The sequence below is a fragment of the Mobula hypostoma genome, chromosome 5 (genome assembly GCF_963921235.1).
Source record: "Mobula hypostoma chromosome 5, sMobHyp1.1, whole genome shotgun sequence".
Lineage (NCBI taxonomy): Eukaryota > Metazoa > Chordata > Chondrichthyes > Myliobatiformes > Myliobatidae > Mobula > Mobula hypostoma.
The window spans coordinates 140,802,303-140,819,460 of record NC_086101.1 but is presented as its reverse complement, the minus strand read 5'-3'; the positions used below and the strand labels follow the sequence as shown (position 1 = coordinate 140,819,460).

Below are 17,158 nucleotides of genomic sequence, written 5' to 3'. Positions count from 1 at the left end.
CTGGAATGCAGGATCAGGTGATACGTTGTAGCTGCATGAAAGGGGAGCTGGTGCACCCCATTGATGTTATTGATAACCACATCTACAGCAAGTGTTGGTTGCTTGAAACACTGTGACGCATCAGGAAGAGGATGAATTTCCTGGACACTGTGTTCCAGAAGGCAGTCATACCCATTAAATTACCCACTTCAGATTCTGGGTCGGAGACAAGAGGTTGTGATTGTGAGTGAGGCAGGTACGGGGATCCAAGAGCTGTGCGAGAGGAGTCTCAGTCCTTGAGCTAATTCAACTGGTCTGAATTTGCTGTGCCCTGTGAGGATGAGACAGGAAGCTGTAGGAAGGATGAGCAATCGAACTGTGGCATCCTAGTTCATAAAACTATTCAGTGGCAGGAGGGCGGATAGGAAAGAAGAGAAATAGATTGGGGAATTGGGGAATAGATGGGGGAGCAGTATAGTCAGAGGAATAGATACAATTCTCTGTTGTTGTGAACCATGTCAGTCCCAATAACATAGTAAGAACAAAGAAAGAGATTTTGCTGAGGAATTTGAGTAGCTAGGAATTAAATTAAAATGCAGGACCAAGAAGGCAATACACTCTGGATTCTTACCTAAGTCACAGCAGATTGGTACGGGGTTAATAAGATCAGAGAGCTAAACGTATGGCTCAGAAATTGGTATGGGAGAAATTGGTTTGAACTTGTGGGACATTGGCAGCAGTATCAGGAAGGAAGGAGCTGTTCTGATGGCCTGGGCTCCACCTGAATCATGTTGGGACCAGGGTCGAGGCAAATTGCATAATTGTGAATTAGGGGTCTGGACAGGGCTTTAATGTAAATAGTAGGGAGCTGGATTCAACAGTTTGAAAAACTATGGATAAGGTAAAAGGGAGGGAGAGTGCAGGAGAGATTACTGAAGTCTCCAGAATAAAGAATGAGACGAAAAGTTTAGAAAGGGATAAAAATTTAACTTCAGGTAACATGGAGTCAAAATTGAGAAGAAGGGTAATGAACACAAGACTGAAGGTGTTATATTTGAATGCACACAGTATAGGAAATAACGTTCCTGTAGCACAGTTAGAAATTGACAGGTATGATATTATGGGCATTACTAGCACTGAAAGAAGTTCACAGCTGGGAGCTTAAGATCCAAAGGTATGCGTCATATTAAAAGGGCAGACGGGTATGAGGTGTCTTAGTTGATAAAGAATGAAATCAAATCCTTAGGAAGAAGTGGCATGGAATCAGAAGATATAGAATTCGTGTGGATAGAGTTAAGAAATTGCAAAGTTGAAAAGACCCTGATGGGAGTTACGTACAGGCCTCCAAACAGCAGCCGGGATGTGGGGTACAGATTAGAATGGTAGATCAAAAAGGCATGCAAAAATAGTAATGCTACGACGGTCACGGGGGGATGTCAATATGCATGTTGTTTGGGAAAATCAGGATGGTGCTGGATTCTAACAGAAGGAATTTGTGGCATGCCTACAAGATGGCTTTTTAAAGCAGCTTGTGATAAAGCCCACAAGGGTAAAGGCGATTCTGGATTGACTGATTCTGAGATACAGCACAGAGTAGGCCCTTCCATCCCTTCAAGCCATGCTGCCCCAGCAACCCCCGGCAACCCAACTAACCCTAACCTAATCACTGGTCAATTTACAATGACCAGTTAACCTACCCAGTATCTCCCTTCTCCAACCTCATATCCCTTTTGCCAATCAACTTTACAGCTCTTGGCTCCATCCCTCCCCCTCCTGTCTTCTCCTATCATTTTGGATCTCCCCCTCCCACTTTCAAATCTCTTACTATCTCTTCTTTCAGTTAGTCCTGACGAAGGGTCTCAGCCCGAAACGTTGACTGTACCTCTTCCTGTAGATGCTGCCTGGCCTGCTGCATTCGCCTGCATCTTTTGTGTGTATTGCTTGAAATTCCAGCACCTGCAGATTTCCTCGTGCTACCCATTATATCCTTGGACTTTAGGAGGAAACCAGAGGACCCAGAGAAACACATGCATTTCATGGGGAGGATGCACAGAAACTCCTTACAGGCAAACTTCAAACTCCAGAACACATTAGGTGTTGTGAAATGAACCAGATGTGATTAAATTGCTTAAGATAAATCTTTGGAGGCAGTGATCATAATAAGATAGAAACAAGAGAAAGTCTGCAGGTGCTGGAAATCCAAGCAACACACACGAAATGCTGGAGGAACTCAGCAGGTCAGGCAGCATCTGTGGAAAAGAATATCTTTAATGTTTCAGGCCGAGACCCTCCATCAGGACTGAAGTAAAAAAGATGAGGAGTCAGAGTTAGAAGGTAGGGGTAGGGGATATGATAGAATTCACTCTCCAGTTTGAGAGGGAGAAACTAAAATCAAATGTATTAGTTCAGAGTGGAGTAAAAGGAACTACAGAGGCATGAGAGAGGAGATGGCCAAAGTTGATTGGAAGAGTTTGCTAGCAGGGATGACAGGAGAGCTGCAATGGGTGGAGTTTCTAGGAATAATTCAAAAGTTGCAGGATCAGTTCATTCAAAAGAAGAAGCATTTCAAAGGGAGGTTGAGGCAACTGTGGATGGCAAGGAAAGTCAAAGATACCATAAAAGCAAAAGACTGAGCACAAAATATTGTAAAAATTAGTAGTAAGCTAGAGGATAGGGAACATAGAACATAGAAATCTACAGCACATTACAGGCTCTTCAGCCCATAATGTTGTGCCACCCATGTAACCTACTTTAGAAACTGCCTAAAATTTCCCTAGTGCATAGTCCTCTATTTTTCTGAGCTCCATGTACCTGTCAAAGAGGCTCTTATAAGACCCTATTGTATCCATTTCAACACCACCAGCAGTATATTCCACACACCCACCACTCTCTGTGTGAAAAACTTAACTCTGACGTCCCGCTTGTACCTACTTCCAAGCACCTAAAAAAAATGCCCGCTAGTGTTAGCCATTTTGACCCCGGGAAAAAGCCTCTAGCTATCCACACAATCAATGCCCCTCATGGTCTTATACACCGAGGAGAAAAGGCCAAGTTCACTCAACCTATTCTCATAAGGTATGCCCTCCAATCCAGGCAAAATCCTTGTAAATCTCCTTTGCACTCTCTCTATAGTATACACATCCTTCCTGTAGTGTGGTGACCAGAACTGAACACAGTACTCCAAGCGGGGTCTGACCAAGGTCCCATGTAGCTATAACATTACCTCACAGCTCTTGAACTCAATCCCACAGTTGATGAATGCAAACACACCATACCTCTTTTTAACAACACTGTCAACCTGCATAGCAGCTTTGAGTGTCCTATAGGCATGGACCCCAAGATCTCTCTGATCCTTCACACTGCCAGAGTCTTCAAATTTGACCTACCAAAATGAACCATTTCACACTTATTTGGGTCGAAGTCCATCTGCCACTTCTCAGCCCAGTTCTGCATCCTATCGATGTCCCGCTGTAATCTTTGACAACCCCCCAGACTATCCACAACATCCCCAACCTTTGTGGCATCAGCAAACTTACTAACCCACCCTTCTATGTCTTCATCCAGGTCATTTATAAAAATCACATAGAGGAGGGGTCCTGGAATTGACCCCTGCAGAACACCTTTGGTTATCAACCGCCATGTTGAATGTGAAGCTTTTAAAAACCAACAGAAGGAATAATGAGAGAAAAGATGAAACATGAATGTAAACTAGCCAATAATATAAAAGAGAACACCAAACATTTTTTCAGATATATCTAAAGAGTCAAAGAGAGACAAGGGTGGACATTGGACTGTTGGAAAATGACACTGAGGCAGTAATGGGGAACAAAGAAATGATGGACAAACAGAAGATACCACGTTTTTTTTCTGGTGTATAAAGAGTAAACGAGAGGCAAGAATGGACATCAGACTGCTGGTAAATGACACTGGAGAGGATGTAATGGGGAACAAAGAAATGGCGGAGGAACTGAGTAAGTATCCTGTACCAGAATTCGCTGTGGATGACATCAGCAGTTTGTCAGAAATTCAAGCCTGTCAGGGCATAGAACTGAGTGTAGTTACTATACTAAGGTTAGGGTGCTTGGGAAATTGAAAGGTCTAAGGTAGATACAATGCCTGAAGAAGATGAACTATATGCCAGGATTCTGAATGAGATAGTTGAAGAGATTGTGGAGACATTAGTAGTGATCTTTCAAGAATCATAGATTCTGAAATGGTTTTGGAGGATTGATTTCAGACTCTTCAAAATTGCAAATGTCGTTCAATTTTTTAAGAAGACAGAGGCACATGACAGGAAATTATAGGCCAGTTAGCCTGGCTTCAGTGGTTGGCAAAATATCAGACTCCATTATTAAGGATGATTGGAGGCACATGATAAAGTAGGCAGAAGTAAATATGGTTTCCTTAAAGTGGAAATCTCACCTGACAAATCTGTTGGAATTCTTTGAGAAAATAACAAGCAGGACAGACAAATAAGTATCAGTGGATATTGTTTACTTGGATTTTCGGAAGGTCTTTGATAAGATGCTGCACAATAGACTAGTGAACAAGGTAAAAGCTTGGTATTACAGGAATAGACAGAAAACTGCTGGCACGCAGAAGGCAAAGTCTGGATGCCTTTTATGGTTGGCGGCCAGTGACAAATAGTGTTCTGCAGGGGTCAGTGCTGGGTCTGCTACTTTTCATGTTATATGGATGACAGAATTAATGGCTTTGTGCCCAAGTCTGCAAATGATACAAAGATAGATGGATGGGTAGGTAGTGCTGAGAAAGCAGGGAATCTGCAGAATGACTTGGACAGATTAGAAGAATAGGCAAAGAACTGACAGATGAAATACGACGTAGACAAGTGCATGGTGATGCACTTTGGTAGAAGGAATAAAGGTGTAGACTACTTTCTAAATGGGGAACAGATTCAAAAATCAGAGATGTAAGGGGACTTGGGAGTCCTTGTGCAGGATTCCCTGAAGATTAACTTGTAGGTTGATATGGTAGTGAGGAAGAAAAATGCAATGTTAGCATTCATTCCAAGGGGGCTAGAATATAAGAGTAAGAATGTAATACTGAAGCTTTACAAGGCATTAGTTAGACCATATTTAGAATATTGTGAGAAGTTTTGGTACCCATATCTTAAAAATTATGTGCTGCCATTGGAAAGGCTCCAGAGAAGGTATATCAAAATGATCCCAGGAATTAAAGGGTTAACATATGAAGAGCATTTGATGGCTCTGGGCCTGTTTCTTCTGGAGTTTAGAAGAATGAAGAGGATCTCACTGGAACATACAGAATATTGAAAGACCAAGATAGAGTGCATGTGGCGAGGATGTTTCCTATAGTGGTGGAGTCAAGGATCAGAGGACACAGCCTCAGAATAAAAGGACATCCCTTTAGAACAGAGATGAGGAGGAATTTATTTAGCAAGAGGGAGGTGAATCTATGGAATCTGTGGCCAATAATTGGGTATATTCAAAGTGGAGGTAAATGTGTCACTTTGGGGAAAAGACCGGAGAATGAGTTGAGAGAGAAAATAAATCAGCTATGATCAATGGGCTGAATGGCCTTATTCTGTTCTATGTCTTATGGTGTTCTGGTCAAGTGATGATCATTTATATATTAACAATGGTGGACATTTATAGTCTGGGTTTTAATTTCAACAAGATCTGGCCAGGTGTATGCATGAGGCAGACTAATTATCTCCTCAGACTCACTATGAACAACGTAAACTAAATTCATCCACTAGCTTTCATTCACCTCTTGGGAGGTGTTGCACTGCTCATTTCTGAACGTCTTTCACCTTAGCCCTCGAGGCGTAGTAATGTTCTCATAAGACAATAACCAACAGGTTATCAGGAATCTTTATTTTTAGTTCTTAGTGGGTAACAGATTCCATTAATTTCCACTTGGAATAAATTTGATTTAAATAATATTCCTCTTAATCCATCAAGTTGATCATCAAAATTAGAAATTTTAGGCAAAAATACTCCTAGAATCTAGAGGGCGGAGCCCTAGCCCAACAGTAACAGACCAACCATCTCTTCCAAAGTGCGATCAGTTATCCTCTTACCCCATTTTACCCATTGTACCTGCAGCTCTTTCCTTCAGAAACTGGCCTTTAATGGCTGCAAATGAATCTGTTTCCACCATCCTATCAGGCAAAAGGTTGTAAATTCCAAGGATTCACTGCATATAAAAGTGTTTTCTGCAGGTGTTATATATCATAGATACTGAATACATAGATCCTCTAACCCAAATAAGAAGAAATTTTTGAATGGAAGAAGGACACTACCGTGGCTGACAAGTGAAGTCAGAGCCAAAGTAAAAGCAAAAGAGAGGACATACAAGGAAGCCAAAGCTAGTGGGAAGATAGAAGATTGGGAAGCTTTTAAAAACTTGCAGAAGGAAACTAAGAAGGTCATTAGGAAGGAAAAGATGAATTATGAAAGGAAGCTGGCAACTAATATCGAAGTAGTTAAGAAAAGCTTTTTTAAGTATATAAAGCGTAAAAGAGAGTTGAGGGGAGATATAGGACCAATAGGAAATGATGCTGGAGATATTTGTAATGACAGACGCAGAGATGGCAGAGGAACTGAATGCATATTTTGCATCAGTCTTCACAGTGGAAGACACTTACAGTATACCGGACATTCAGGAGTATCAGGGAAGTGAAGTATGTGCAGTGAAAATTATGACTGAGAAGGTGCTCAGGAAGCTTAATGGTCTGGACCTGATGGAATGGACCTTCGGCTTCTGAAGGAAGTAATTGGAGAGATTGCGGAGGCATTAACGATGATCTTTCAAGAATCGATAGATTCTGGCATTGCACCAGATGACTGGAAAATTGCAAATGTTACTCCGCTATTTAAGAAGGGTGGTAGGCAGCAGAAACTATAGACCTGTTAGCCTGACATCAGTGGTTGGGAAGTTGTTGGAATCGATTGTTAGGGATAAGATTACGGAGTACCTGGAGGCACATGACAAGATAGGCCAAAGCCAGCATGGTTTCCTGAAATGAAAATCCTGCCCGACTAACCTACTAAAATTTTTTGAGGAAATTACAAGCAGGATAGACAAAGGAGATGCAGTAGATGTGCTGTACTTGGATTTTGAGAACGCCTTTTGACAAGGTGCTGCACATGAGGCTGCTTATCAAGATAAGAGCCCATGGAATTACAGGGGAGTTACTGGCATGCGTGGAGCATTGGCTAATTGGCAGAAAACAGAGAGTGGGAATAAAGAGATCCTATTCTGACTGGCTGCCGGTTACCAGTGGAGTTCCACAGGGGCTGGTGTTGGAACCGCTGCTTTTTACGATGTATGTCAATGATTTGGACTATGGGATTTGTGGCTAAGTTTGCCAATGATACAAAGATAGGCGGGGGAGCGGGTAGTGTTGAGGAAACAGAAAGCCTGCAGAGAGACTTAGATAGTTTAGGGGAATGGACAAAGAAGTGGCAAATGAAATACAATGATGGAAAGTGTATGGTCATGCACTTTGGTGGAGGAAATAAACAGGCAGACTATTATTTAGATGGGGAGAGAATTCAAAATGCAGAGATGCAAAGGGACTTGGGAATTCTTCTGCAGGCTACCCTAAAGGTTAACTTCCAGGTTGAGTCGGTAGTGAAGAAGGCGAGTGCAATGTTGGCATTCATTTCTCAAGGTATGGAATATAAGAGCAGGGATATGATGTTGAGGCTCTATAAGGCACTTGTGAGACCTCACTTGGAGTATTGTGTGCAGTTTTGGGCTCCTTATTTTAGAAAGGAGCCTCAACATCACATTGGAGATGGTTCAGAGAAAATTCATGAGAATGATTCCAGGAATGAAAGGGTTACCGTATGAGGAACGTCTTGCAGCTCTTTGGCTGTATTCCCTGGAGTTCTGGAGGATGAGGGGGGATCTCATAGAAACATTCCGAATATTAAAATGCCTGAACAGATTAGATATAGCAAAGTTATTTCCCATGGTAGGGGAGTCTAGGACAAGAGGGCATGACTTCAGGATTGAAGGATGTCGAATTAGAACAGAGATTCAGAGAAAGTTATTTAGTCAGAGGGTGGTAAATCTGTTGAATTTGTTGCCACAAGCGGCTGTGGAGGCAAAGTCATTGGGTGCATTTAAGGCAGAGATAGATAGGTTCTTGATTAGCCACATGGCCAAGTGGTTAAGGCATTGGACTAGCGACCTGAAGGTCGTGAGTTCAAGCCACAGCTGAGGGAACGTGTTGTGTCCTTGAGCAAGGCACTTAATCACACATTGCTCTGCAACGACACTGGTGCCAAGCTGTATGGGTCCTAAAGCCCCTCCCTTGGACAACATTGGTGTCGTGGAGAGGGAAGACTTGCAGCAGGGGCAACTGTTGGTCTTCCATACAACCTTGCCCAGGCCTGCGCCCTGGAGAGTGAAGACATGGTCTCGCAAGACTAACGGATGCCTTTATGATTAGCCGGGGCATGAAAGGGTATGGGGAGAAGGCAGGGGAGTGGGAAATTCTGGAAGAATTGGATCAGCCCATGATTGAATGGCGGAGCAGACTTAAGGGGTCGAAAGGCCTACTTCTGCTCCTGTATCTTATGGTCTTATGATCTAACACTATCTGTATTCCTGCTTTCTTCCCATATTCCTTGATGCTTCTTGTGTCAAGAAATGCATTTACCTCTGTCTTAGATATACTCAACATTCTATTCTGCAACCCTGCAAAAATTTCCTTTCCAAATACTTTTCTAAATCTCTTTCCAACACTCCTATTTTAATATCTCACTGGGCTTGTGATTATATATTTTCTAAATGGAGTCTCTCATTGCTGATGCAGGATTTTGACACAAAATGCCAAAAATTCCATTCCTCCCACAGATGCTGCTTGACCCACTGTGTTCTTCCAGCAGTTTGTTGCTCTCATTTTAATTATTTGTACATGGGCAAATCTTACGACGGAATGAGCATGCATTTGTCAGTAAAGTTGCAATCATTTAGAGCCAGTCCTTACCTTTTTCAGGTGGCATGCTGCTCGGTTTCTGTAAAGTGTAGCCAGAGCTTTCTTGTCTTTAGTCAGTTGAATAGCTTTAGTGTAGCAGTCAATGGCTTTGTCATAGTCTTTGTTCTGAAAAAATGCATTGCCATTCTCCTTTAGCTGAATTGGATCTTCCATCTGAAACCAGTGTACAGTAAAGGAAAGTGAACCCACAGTGCAGGCTGATGTTCATAGTGCCATACTGAGGGAGCTCTGTGCTATTGTAAGTGGTAACTTCCCAAATCTGGGCTCCATCTCTGCTTTCAGTTTGATGCAAATGATCCCATGGCCACCATTTTAAAGAAAGATAGAAAAGGTCTTTCTCATTTACTGGTCAATGCCATTTCAACTTGATGTTGATATTAAAAAATGATTTGCCTTATCATATAAATATTCATGAAAGTTGCTTCTGTTTTTCTGAGGCATTGTGTCTGATGTAGTCTAAGAAACACAGTGAGTAATTGGTGCAGGGCAAGTGTAATAATGTCTATGTAATCTGCTGCAATGATTTTGGTTGTACAATGATATTGACCCCCATGAGTAGAGAGGACATCCCCCCCATCCCACTGCCATAATTGTATTCAGCAGAGCGAACCACTGCTTAGCTTTAAAGAGATGTCCCTTTAAAAAGTGATGAGGAGTGTTATTTAGCTAGAGGATGGTGAATCTATGGAATTTGTTGCAGCAGAAGGCTGTGGAGGCCAAGTCATTGGATATATACTAAGGGCAGAGATTGATAGGTTCTTACTTGGTAAGGTGGAAGAATCAAATTTAAAATAGCTCCAATGATTAATGGACCAAAAGGACTAATTCTGCTCATCTATCTTATAGTGTTTATCATCTCACCCATAGAAATCAACACCAAACCACACTCTCTTCAGTTATTGCATCCTGCAATAAACAGGATGAGTCTTCCAAAAAGGGAATCATCATGCTCTTTTAATTTTAAATACGTACAGTAGATTATTTTCATTTAAACAAAGCAAGGTTACTAGATGTATGGGAATTCCATAGGTAGATGAGTAATTTAAATAGACAGACCTGAAAGCAAAGAACAGATGGATTTGTTTTATTGGGGAGAAATGAAGAAGAATGGAAAGAGGCACAAAGATACAAGAGAGATTGTAAAACACAGAGCAGTACAGCACAGAACAGGTCCTTTGGCCCATGATGTCTGTGGCAACCATGATGCAATCCAGACTAATCCCACCTGCTGGCATATGGTCCATATCCCTCTGTTCCCTAGGTGTTCGTGTGCCTGTCTAAATGCATTTTAAATATTGCTATTGTATTTTCTACCACCTCTCCTGCCAGCACGTTCCAGGCACCTCCTATTCTCTGTGTAAAAAATCTTGCCATGTAAATCTTCTTTAAACTTTCCTCCTCTCACCTTAAAGGTTTGTCATTTCCACTCTGGGAGGAAGATTCTGACTATTTACCCTATATATGCCCTTTTATATATTTCAACCAATTCACCCCTCAGCCTCTGCTCCTCGTATGATGGCTAGTTGAGCCTGTGCTTCTGGCATACCTTCTGGGATGCAGTCCCTTTTCTCTTTGCTGAATGTAGGAAGTGCTGTACATAGTCCTGCCACTGTCTTAACTAGGATTCAATATTAGTGTCACTTCTTCCATAAGGTTCAACAGCTGGTATTATGAGCGGATGATACCCTTTTTTTCTTCTTTAAGTTAATATCCTGCCTCTCCCTTGGCATAGCACTGCTTTCATGAACACTTTGCTCAAGTCCACCGCCGAAGCTGCATTGATTCTTCCCACAATGATAACTTTCCATGAGGTGCGTCCCTACTTTACAAAAGTCAAAGTCATCTATCATTTCTAACAGGGTACAAGGAGACAAAATAGATACAAGGTCACACAATATCTGTCCTACAAATGCCTTCTCTGTGGTAAACCATATATATATATGTTGTAACTGAGTTACCCGTCTGGACATGCCCCTCTGCTGACTGCTCCTGTGGCTCCTCCCACAGACCCCTGAATAAAAGGATTGTGCCACTGATCCTCCTCTCAGTCCAGGGCAGATACTCAGCATGGTCGAGGTCACTTTTACTGCTAATAAAAGCCTTTCAGTATTTACTCTACTTCCAGTCTTTTGGAGTAATTGATAGTGCATCATTCTCCCAATCACCCTCATCACAAAACACCCATCTTAGCTATTACTGATCTCATTCGTCAGATTCTTTGTTACCTGATTGGCTGACTCAGTCAAACAACAGATGTCCCTTCTTCTGTATTTTTGCAACCAATGGAAATGAAAACAACATTGCAATCCATATTTTCAGTTGTGGTACTGTTTACAAAGAGTTTCCAAAAGGATTGCTTGTGATCCCTGCTGAGCTAACGCCAATTCTGCCGGGATACCCAACTGCAATATTACCTCACTAGAAATATTCTCCTTCCACCTCTCAAATAGAAAACTTCAGTCTTTTGGAGTTATTGAAGGTGCTTCAGTCTGTCCTGTGTTTTGTGATATCACACCGGAGGAAATATTGTATCATTTGTTAATGCATGCATTACTAAATGACAATAAAAGAGGACTGCGTGTCTTCATAATCTAATCTAATAATCTAATGGTTGTTGGTTCAGGACCCACTCCACAGACTCAGGTATGAAGAACTAGGCCAAGGCTCTGCTGCTCAGTTAGAAGAGCCCTGATTTGTTGGAAATGCAGTTTCTCAGATGAGATATTATACTGAGACACCACTTTGCCCCTCATAAACCAGTATCTTCTGGATGAAGATCAAAGTTTTCCTGAGTGCCTCAAGCAAATGATTCATATAATAAACCAGAGTAAATCAACTAGTTACTTCAAGGATGTTTGCATAACTGCAAGATATCTTGAAACACCAAACCAATGAATTACTTCTGAAGAGTAGGGAATGTTTGAATTATAGCAGCCAAAATGTGCAGAGCAAGATCTAGAGGCAGCAATGAAAAGTGTCCTGATAATTTATTTCAATAAGGCTAAAGATTGATTATGATAGTATGAAGACCTGCCCTGCCCTTGTTCAAAAGCTGCAGCAGGTTATTTTACTTCCACTTGAACAGAGAGGGCCTTAACTTAAATGGCTCATGCAGTGTAACGTTCCTTCATTGTGGTACCAGGAGTGTTTAAACTGAACCCCATGCTCGCATCACTGGAGGGAACTTACATGCTCGGGTCAATGGAGCATTGTACTCCCAAAGGATACTGGCTTTCTGAAAGATTGTACTGAGCACTCCATCTAACAAATTTCATGTACTCTTATGTTACTCTCTTAAACATTACGGGTAGCAGAAATTAGCACTTCTCGCACATTTCTCCTGAAGCTGAGAAAAAAAACTAGTTGTTTGTGTCAAAAGCACAAAACCGGGTTTTTAAAATAGAGAACTATTTCTATAAAGCTGGTCAAATAGCTTTCATCTACCAAACCACTATCTATTTGTACATCATTTTATAGGACCATAAGATACAGGAGCAGAATTAGGTCATTTGGCCCATCAAGTCTACTCCACCATTTTGTCATGGTTGATCCATTTTTCCTCTCAGCCCTAATCCCCTGCCTTCTCCCCGTATCCCTTCATGCAGTGACCAATCAAGGACCTATCAAACTCTGCCTTAAATATACATAAAGACTTGGCCTCCACAGCTGCCTGTGGCTAAGAATTCCACAGATTCATTACTCTCTGGCTAAATAAATTCCTCCTCATCGAAAGGGGCACCCCTCTATTCTGAGGCTCTGTCCTCTGGTCTTAGACTCTCCCACCAGAGGAAACATCCTCTCCACATCCACTCCATCAAGGCCTTTCACCATTTGATAGGTTTCAATAAGGTCACCCCTCATTCTTCTGAATTCTACTGAATACAGCCCCAGAGCCATCAAATGCTCTTCATATGATAAGCCATTCAATCTTGGAATCATTTTCACAAACCTCCTTTGAACCCTCTCCGGTTTTAGCACACCCTTTCTAAGATAAGGATCCAAAGCTGCTCACAATACTCCAAGCGAGGTCTCAGCAGTGCTTTATAAAGTCTCAACTTTACGTCATTGCTTTCATATTCTAGTCCTCTTGAAATGAATGTATTTGCCTTCCTCACCACAGACTCAAACTGCAAATTAACCTTGAGGGAATCCTGTACAAGGACTCGCAAGTCCCTTTGCACCTCAGATTTTTGTATTTTCTCTCTATTTAGAAAATAGTCAGACATTTCATTTCTTCTACCAAAGTGCATAACCATACACTTCCCAACAATTCCATCTGCCATTTCTTTGCTCATTTTCCTAATCTGTCTAAGTATTTCTGTAGACTCTCTACTTCCTCAAAACTACTTGACACTCCACCTAACTTCATATTGTCTGTAAACTTTGCCACAAAGCCATCAATTCCATCATTCAAATCATTGACATACACCATAAAAAGAATTGGTCCCAACACAGACCCCTGTGGAACACCACTAGTCACCGGCAGCCAACCAGAAAAGGCTCCCTTTATTCCCACCCTTTTCCTCCTGCCAATCAGCCACTGCTTTATCCATGCTAGAATCTTTCCTGTAATACCATGGGCTCATAGCTTGTTAAGCAGCCTCATGCGTGGCACCTTGTGTGGCCTTCTGAAAATCTAAGTACACAACATCAACCGATTCTCCTTTGTCTGTCTTGTTTGTTGTTTCTTTAAAGAATTCTAACAGATTTTTCAGGCAAGATTTTCCCTTTAGAAAACCATGCTGACTATGGCCTATTTTATCATGTGTCTCCAAGTACCCTGAGACCTCATCCTTAATTTGGCACGGACTAGAAGGGCCGAGATGGCCTGTTTCTGTGCTGTAATTGTTATATGGTTATATGGTTAATGATCGACTCCAACATCTTCCTAACCACTGAGGTCAGACTAACTGGCCTATAGTTTCCTTTCTTCTGCCTCTCTCTCTTCTTGAAGAGTGAAGTGACATTTGTAATTTTCTAGTCTTCCTGAACCATTCCAGAATTTAGTGATTCATGAAAGATCATTACTAATGTCTCAGTGTCTCAGCCACCTCTTTCACAACCCTAGAGTGTACACCTCTGGCCCAGGTAACTTACCTACCTTCAGACCTTTCAGTTTCCCAGGAACCTTCTCACTAGTTATGGTAACTTCACACACTTCATGACCCCTGACACCTGTGGTCCGATATCCACATTTGCCTCTCTTTTATACTTCATGTATCTGAAGAAACTTTTGGTATCCTCTTTAATATTATTGGCTCACTTACTTTTGTATTCCATCTTTACCTTCTCAGTGACTTTTTTTATTTGCTTTCTGTTAGTTTTAAAAATCTTCCCAATCATCTAACTTCCCACTAAGTTTGCTCTAGAATATGCCCTCTCTTTGACTTTTATGTTGGCTTTGATTTCTCTTCTTAGCCACAGTTATGTTATCTTTCCTTTAGAATAATTTTTCCTCTTTGGGATGTATGTATCCTGTGCCTTCTGAGTTGCTTCCAGAAATTCCAGCCATTGCTGCTCTGCTGTCATCCCTGCCTGTGTCTATTTCCAATCAATTCTGGCCAACTCCTCTCTCATGCCTCTGTAATTCCCTTTACTCCACTGTAATACTGATACATCTGACTTTAGCTTCTCCTTCTCAAATTTCAGGGTGCATTTGATCATGTTATAATCACTTCCCCTAACGGCTCTTTTACCTTAAGCTCTCTAATAAATTCCAGTTCATTGCACAACACCCAACCTGGAAAAACTGATCCCCTAATGGGCTCAACCATGAGCTGCTCTAAAAAGCCATCTCATAGGCATTCAAGTAAGTCCCCCTCCAGGAATCCAGCACCAACCTGATTTTTCCAATCTACCTGCATATTGAAGTCCCCCACGACTATTGTAACATTGCCCTTTTGGCATCCATTTTCTATCTCCCATTGTAATTTGTAGGCTGCATCCTTACTACTGTGGGGGGGGGGTGTACAACTCTCATAAGGGGCTTTTTACATTTGCAGTTCCTTAGCTCTATTCACAGTGAATCTTTGATGTTTATAAATTTTGATCTTTATATATTTATAGTTCAAATAGGAAAAATACTTACCTGCAAAGGATCTGTTATTGTAGCACCAAATTTGTTTCTCTTTCCACAGATGCAGCCTGACTATTTGTAGTATTTTCTGTTTTTATTACAAAAGATATATCTATCCTTCCTGTCCTTAGATTCAATGGTACATAGATTGCCAAATCCATCTTTATTTAGCCGTGCTGAGAGCCACCTATAGCAATGGATTTGTCTTCCCACTTTATTGAGTGAATTACAGATTCAAACTCACATGCATCAGCAAAACTCAGCATTTGGATTTGTCACAGGACACCACTGCACTTTTCAATTTGCTGGCACATTGATGAAATGCGTAAGTTCCATTCAACTCAGTAAAAATTAAATTATAAATACTCTAGCACTATGGAGGAAAGAGTGGGTGACAAGTCCACTTCTTAACTTCTTCTGAAGATAAGTCACTTCTTAACTTTATCCCCAGGACGTTGATTTCAGGTTGCTAGTCACAAGCTGAGTACACTGTAAAGTTGGTTATCTTGGAAATTACTTAGCTGTGTTAAAATAGCCCCATGACTATATCATCAGACAGATAGCCCAAGAACATTAAATATTCCTCTCTAGGCCAGATCCTTTTAAACTTATTATTTACATCTCAACGAGACTTTGATCTCGAAGATGGAAGAATAACATTTCCCAAATTGTCGTCATCAAAGGTCAGATAGATGAGTTTCTCTTCACTACAGACAGAAACACTGCCGTTACAAAGGCTTTTGATTCCATCCCAGTAAGAACAAAGTAACTTCAAGAAAGTAGGAGTATCCAACCCAAACCCAGCCAATATAAATACAACAAAAAAGCCTAACTAAAGTGGTTTGGAGAATTTCGATCACTGCCCAGATCAGAATCCTGAAGTGGTATCGCAGCTAAAGTTAAGTACGCCAAAGCTTTTAAAATTCCGTAAAACACATGAGTAATGCTATCTGGCCTGCTATCCTCCCTTATTTGGGTAGCATTTACTGAGACCATGTCTTCCTTCCCTAACAGTTGCTCAGCTCATTAGCTTGGCATTGTAGAATAAAAAGTTAAATTTATTTTTGCAGCTACAGGTAAGTGGAAATAAAAATAGAACCTCATTGAAATATACAAGCCTAGCAGAATGTGAGGGGTGAATAACAGGCCACTGTTTCAAGAATAGTTCCAATATTGAACTGATTAAGAATCTCTAGCCTAATTAATAATCTTTCCGCCAACCCTGCTCCCATTGATTAAGCTAGTGGATATTTGAACATTTTCTGGTTTATTTCAGACAAATTGGATTCAACCTGTAGCTTTCAAGATATTAAATAAATTCTGATAAAGACAATTCAAGAGATTTCATTGCAAAAGTAAATTATTTACACATTATCACATTGATTCTCTGGGGTTCACTGTGCACAATTTAGCTGCTTTGCCTTTTACTTTTAAGAAACTTTCTAAGTGCTTCACAGATTATAAAGTACTTTATTTTGATCTAAGGCTGTAACTGATGCCAGAGAAATGCAAAACTTTCCTTTCAAAGTGATTGGAGAATTCACAAAATAACTCAAACAGTTGCAAAAGGTTGCTTACGTACCCTTTTGAAGGTGGTGCACCAACTTGTTCCACGTATTGTGTGCTGTCACACTTCTCTGTACGCGTTTTACTTGTGCTAACGTGACTTGTTCAGTCTATATATATACATATACATCTCAATGAAATACTCCAAGACAGTGTAATGGCCCTGGTGCTGGTAGGGAGGTACTTTGCCCTTCCAAATTACTTACTAGTCTAACAAATTCTTTGTGAATGCCATTAGCAGAGAAATAGTCTTAGAGGAAAAGTATCTTATGATTCTGACCACAGTGCCATTTGGATTAAATTCCCTATCAATGGTTTCATTAATGTTTTTCAGACCCCCTCTCAAATCAAGTTAGAACTGTCCACATCTATTTAGAGAACAGAGAGACAGCTGAAGATTGGGAACAAGTGGTGTGATTGACATAACCAAGGGAGACGACTATCAGCAGCTGCTAAAGCCAGAGAGTTCCAGCAACTTCCAGCAACTTCCAGCAGCTTTCTTATTCCTTTGTTAAGTTTACCATGTGATATGCTGAATTTAT

At 41.1% G+C, this 17,158-nt stretch overlaps 1 protein-coding gene across 1 annotated transcript in view; it reads right to left on the bottom strand.

Moving 5' to 3' along the window:
• unc45b (unc-45 myosin chaperone B) overlaps positions 1 to 16,700 on the bottom strand; it is a 76,056-nt gene extending 59,356 nt beyond the window's left edge. The window contains exons 1-2 of the mRNA XM_063049088.1: positions 16,633 to 16,700; positions 8,966 to 9,127 (exon numbers count right to left, since the gene is read on the bottom strand). Of these exons, the coding sequence (XP_062905158.1) occupies positions 8,966 to 9,127 (162 nt within the window). The 5' untranslated portion in view covers positions 16,633 to 16,700. The remainder of the gene's footprint in view (positions 1 to 8,965; positions 9,128 to 16,632) is intronic.
• Between the last annotated feature and the right edge of the window lie 458 nt (positions 16,701 to 17,158).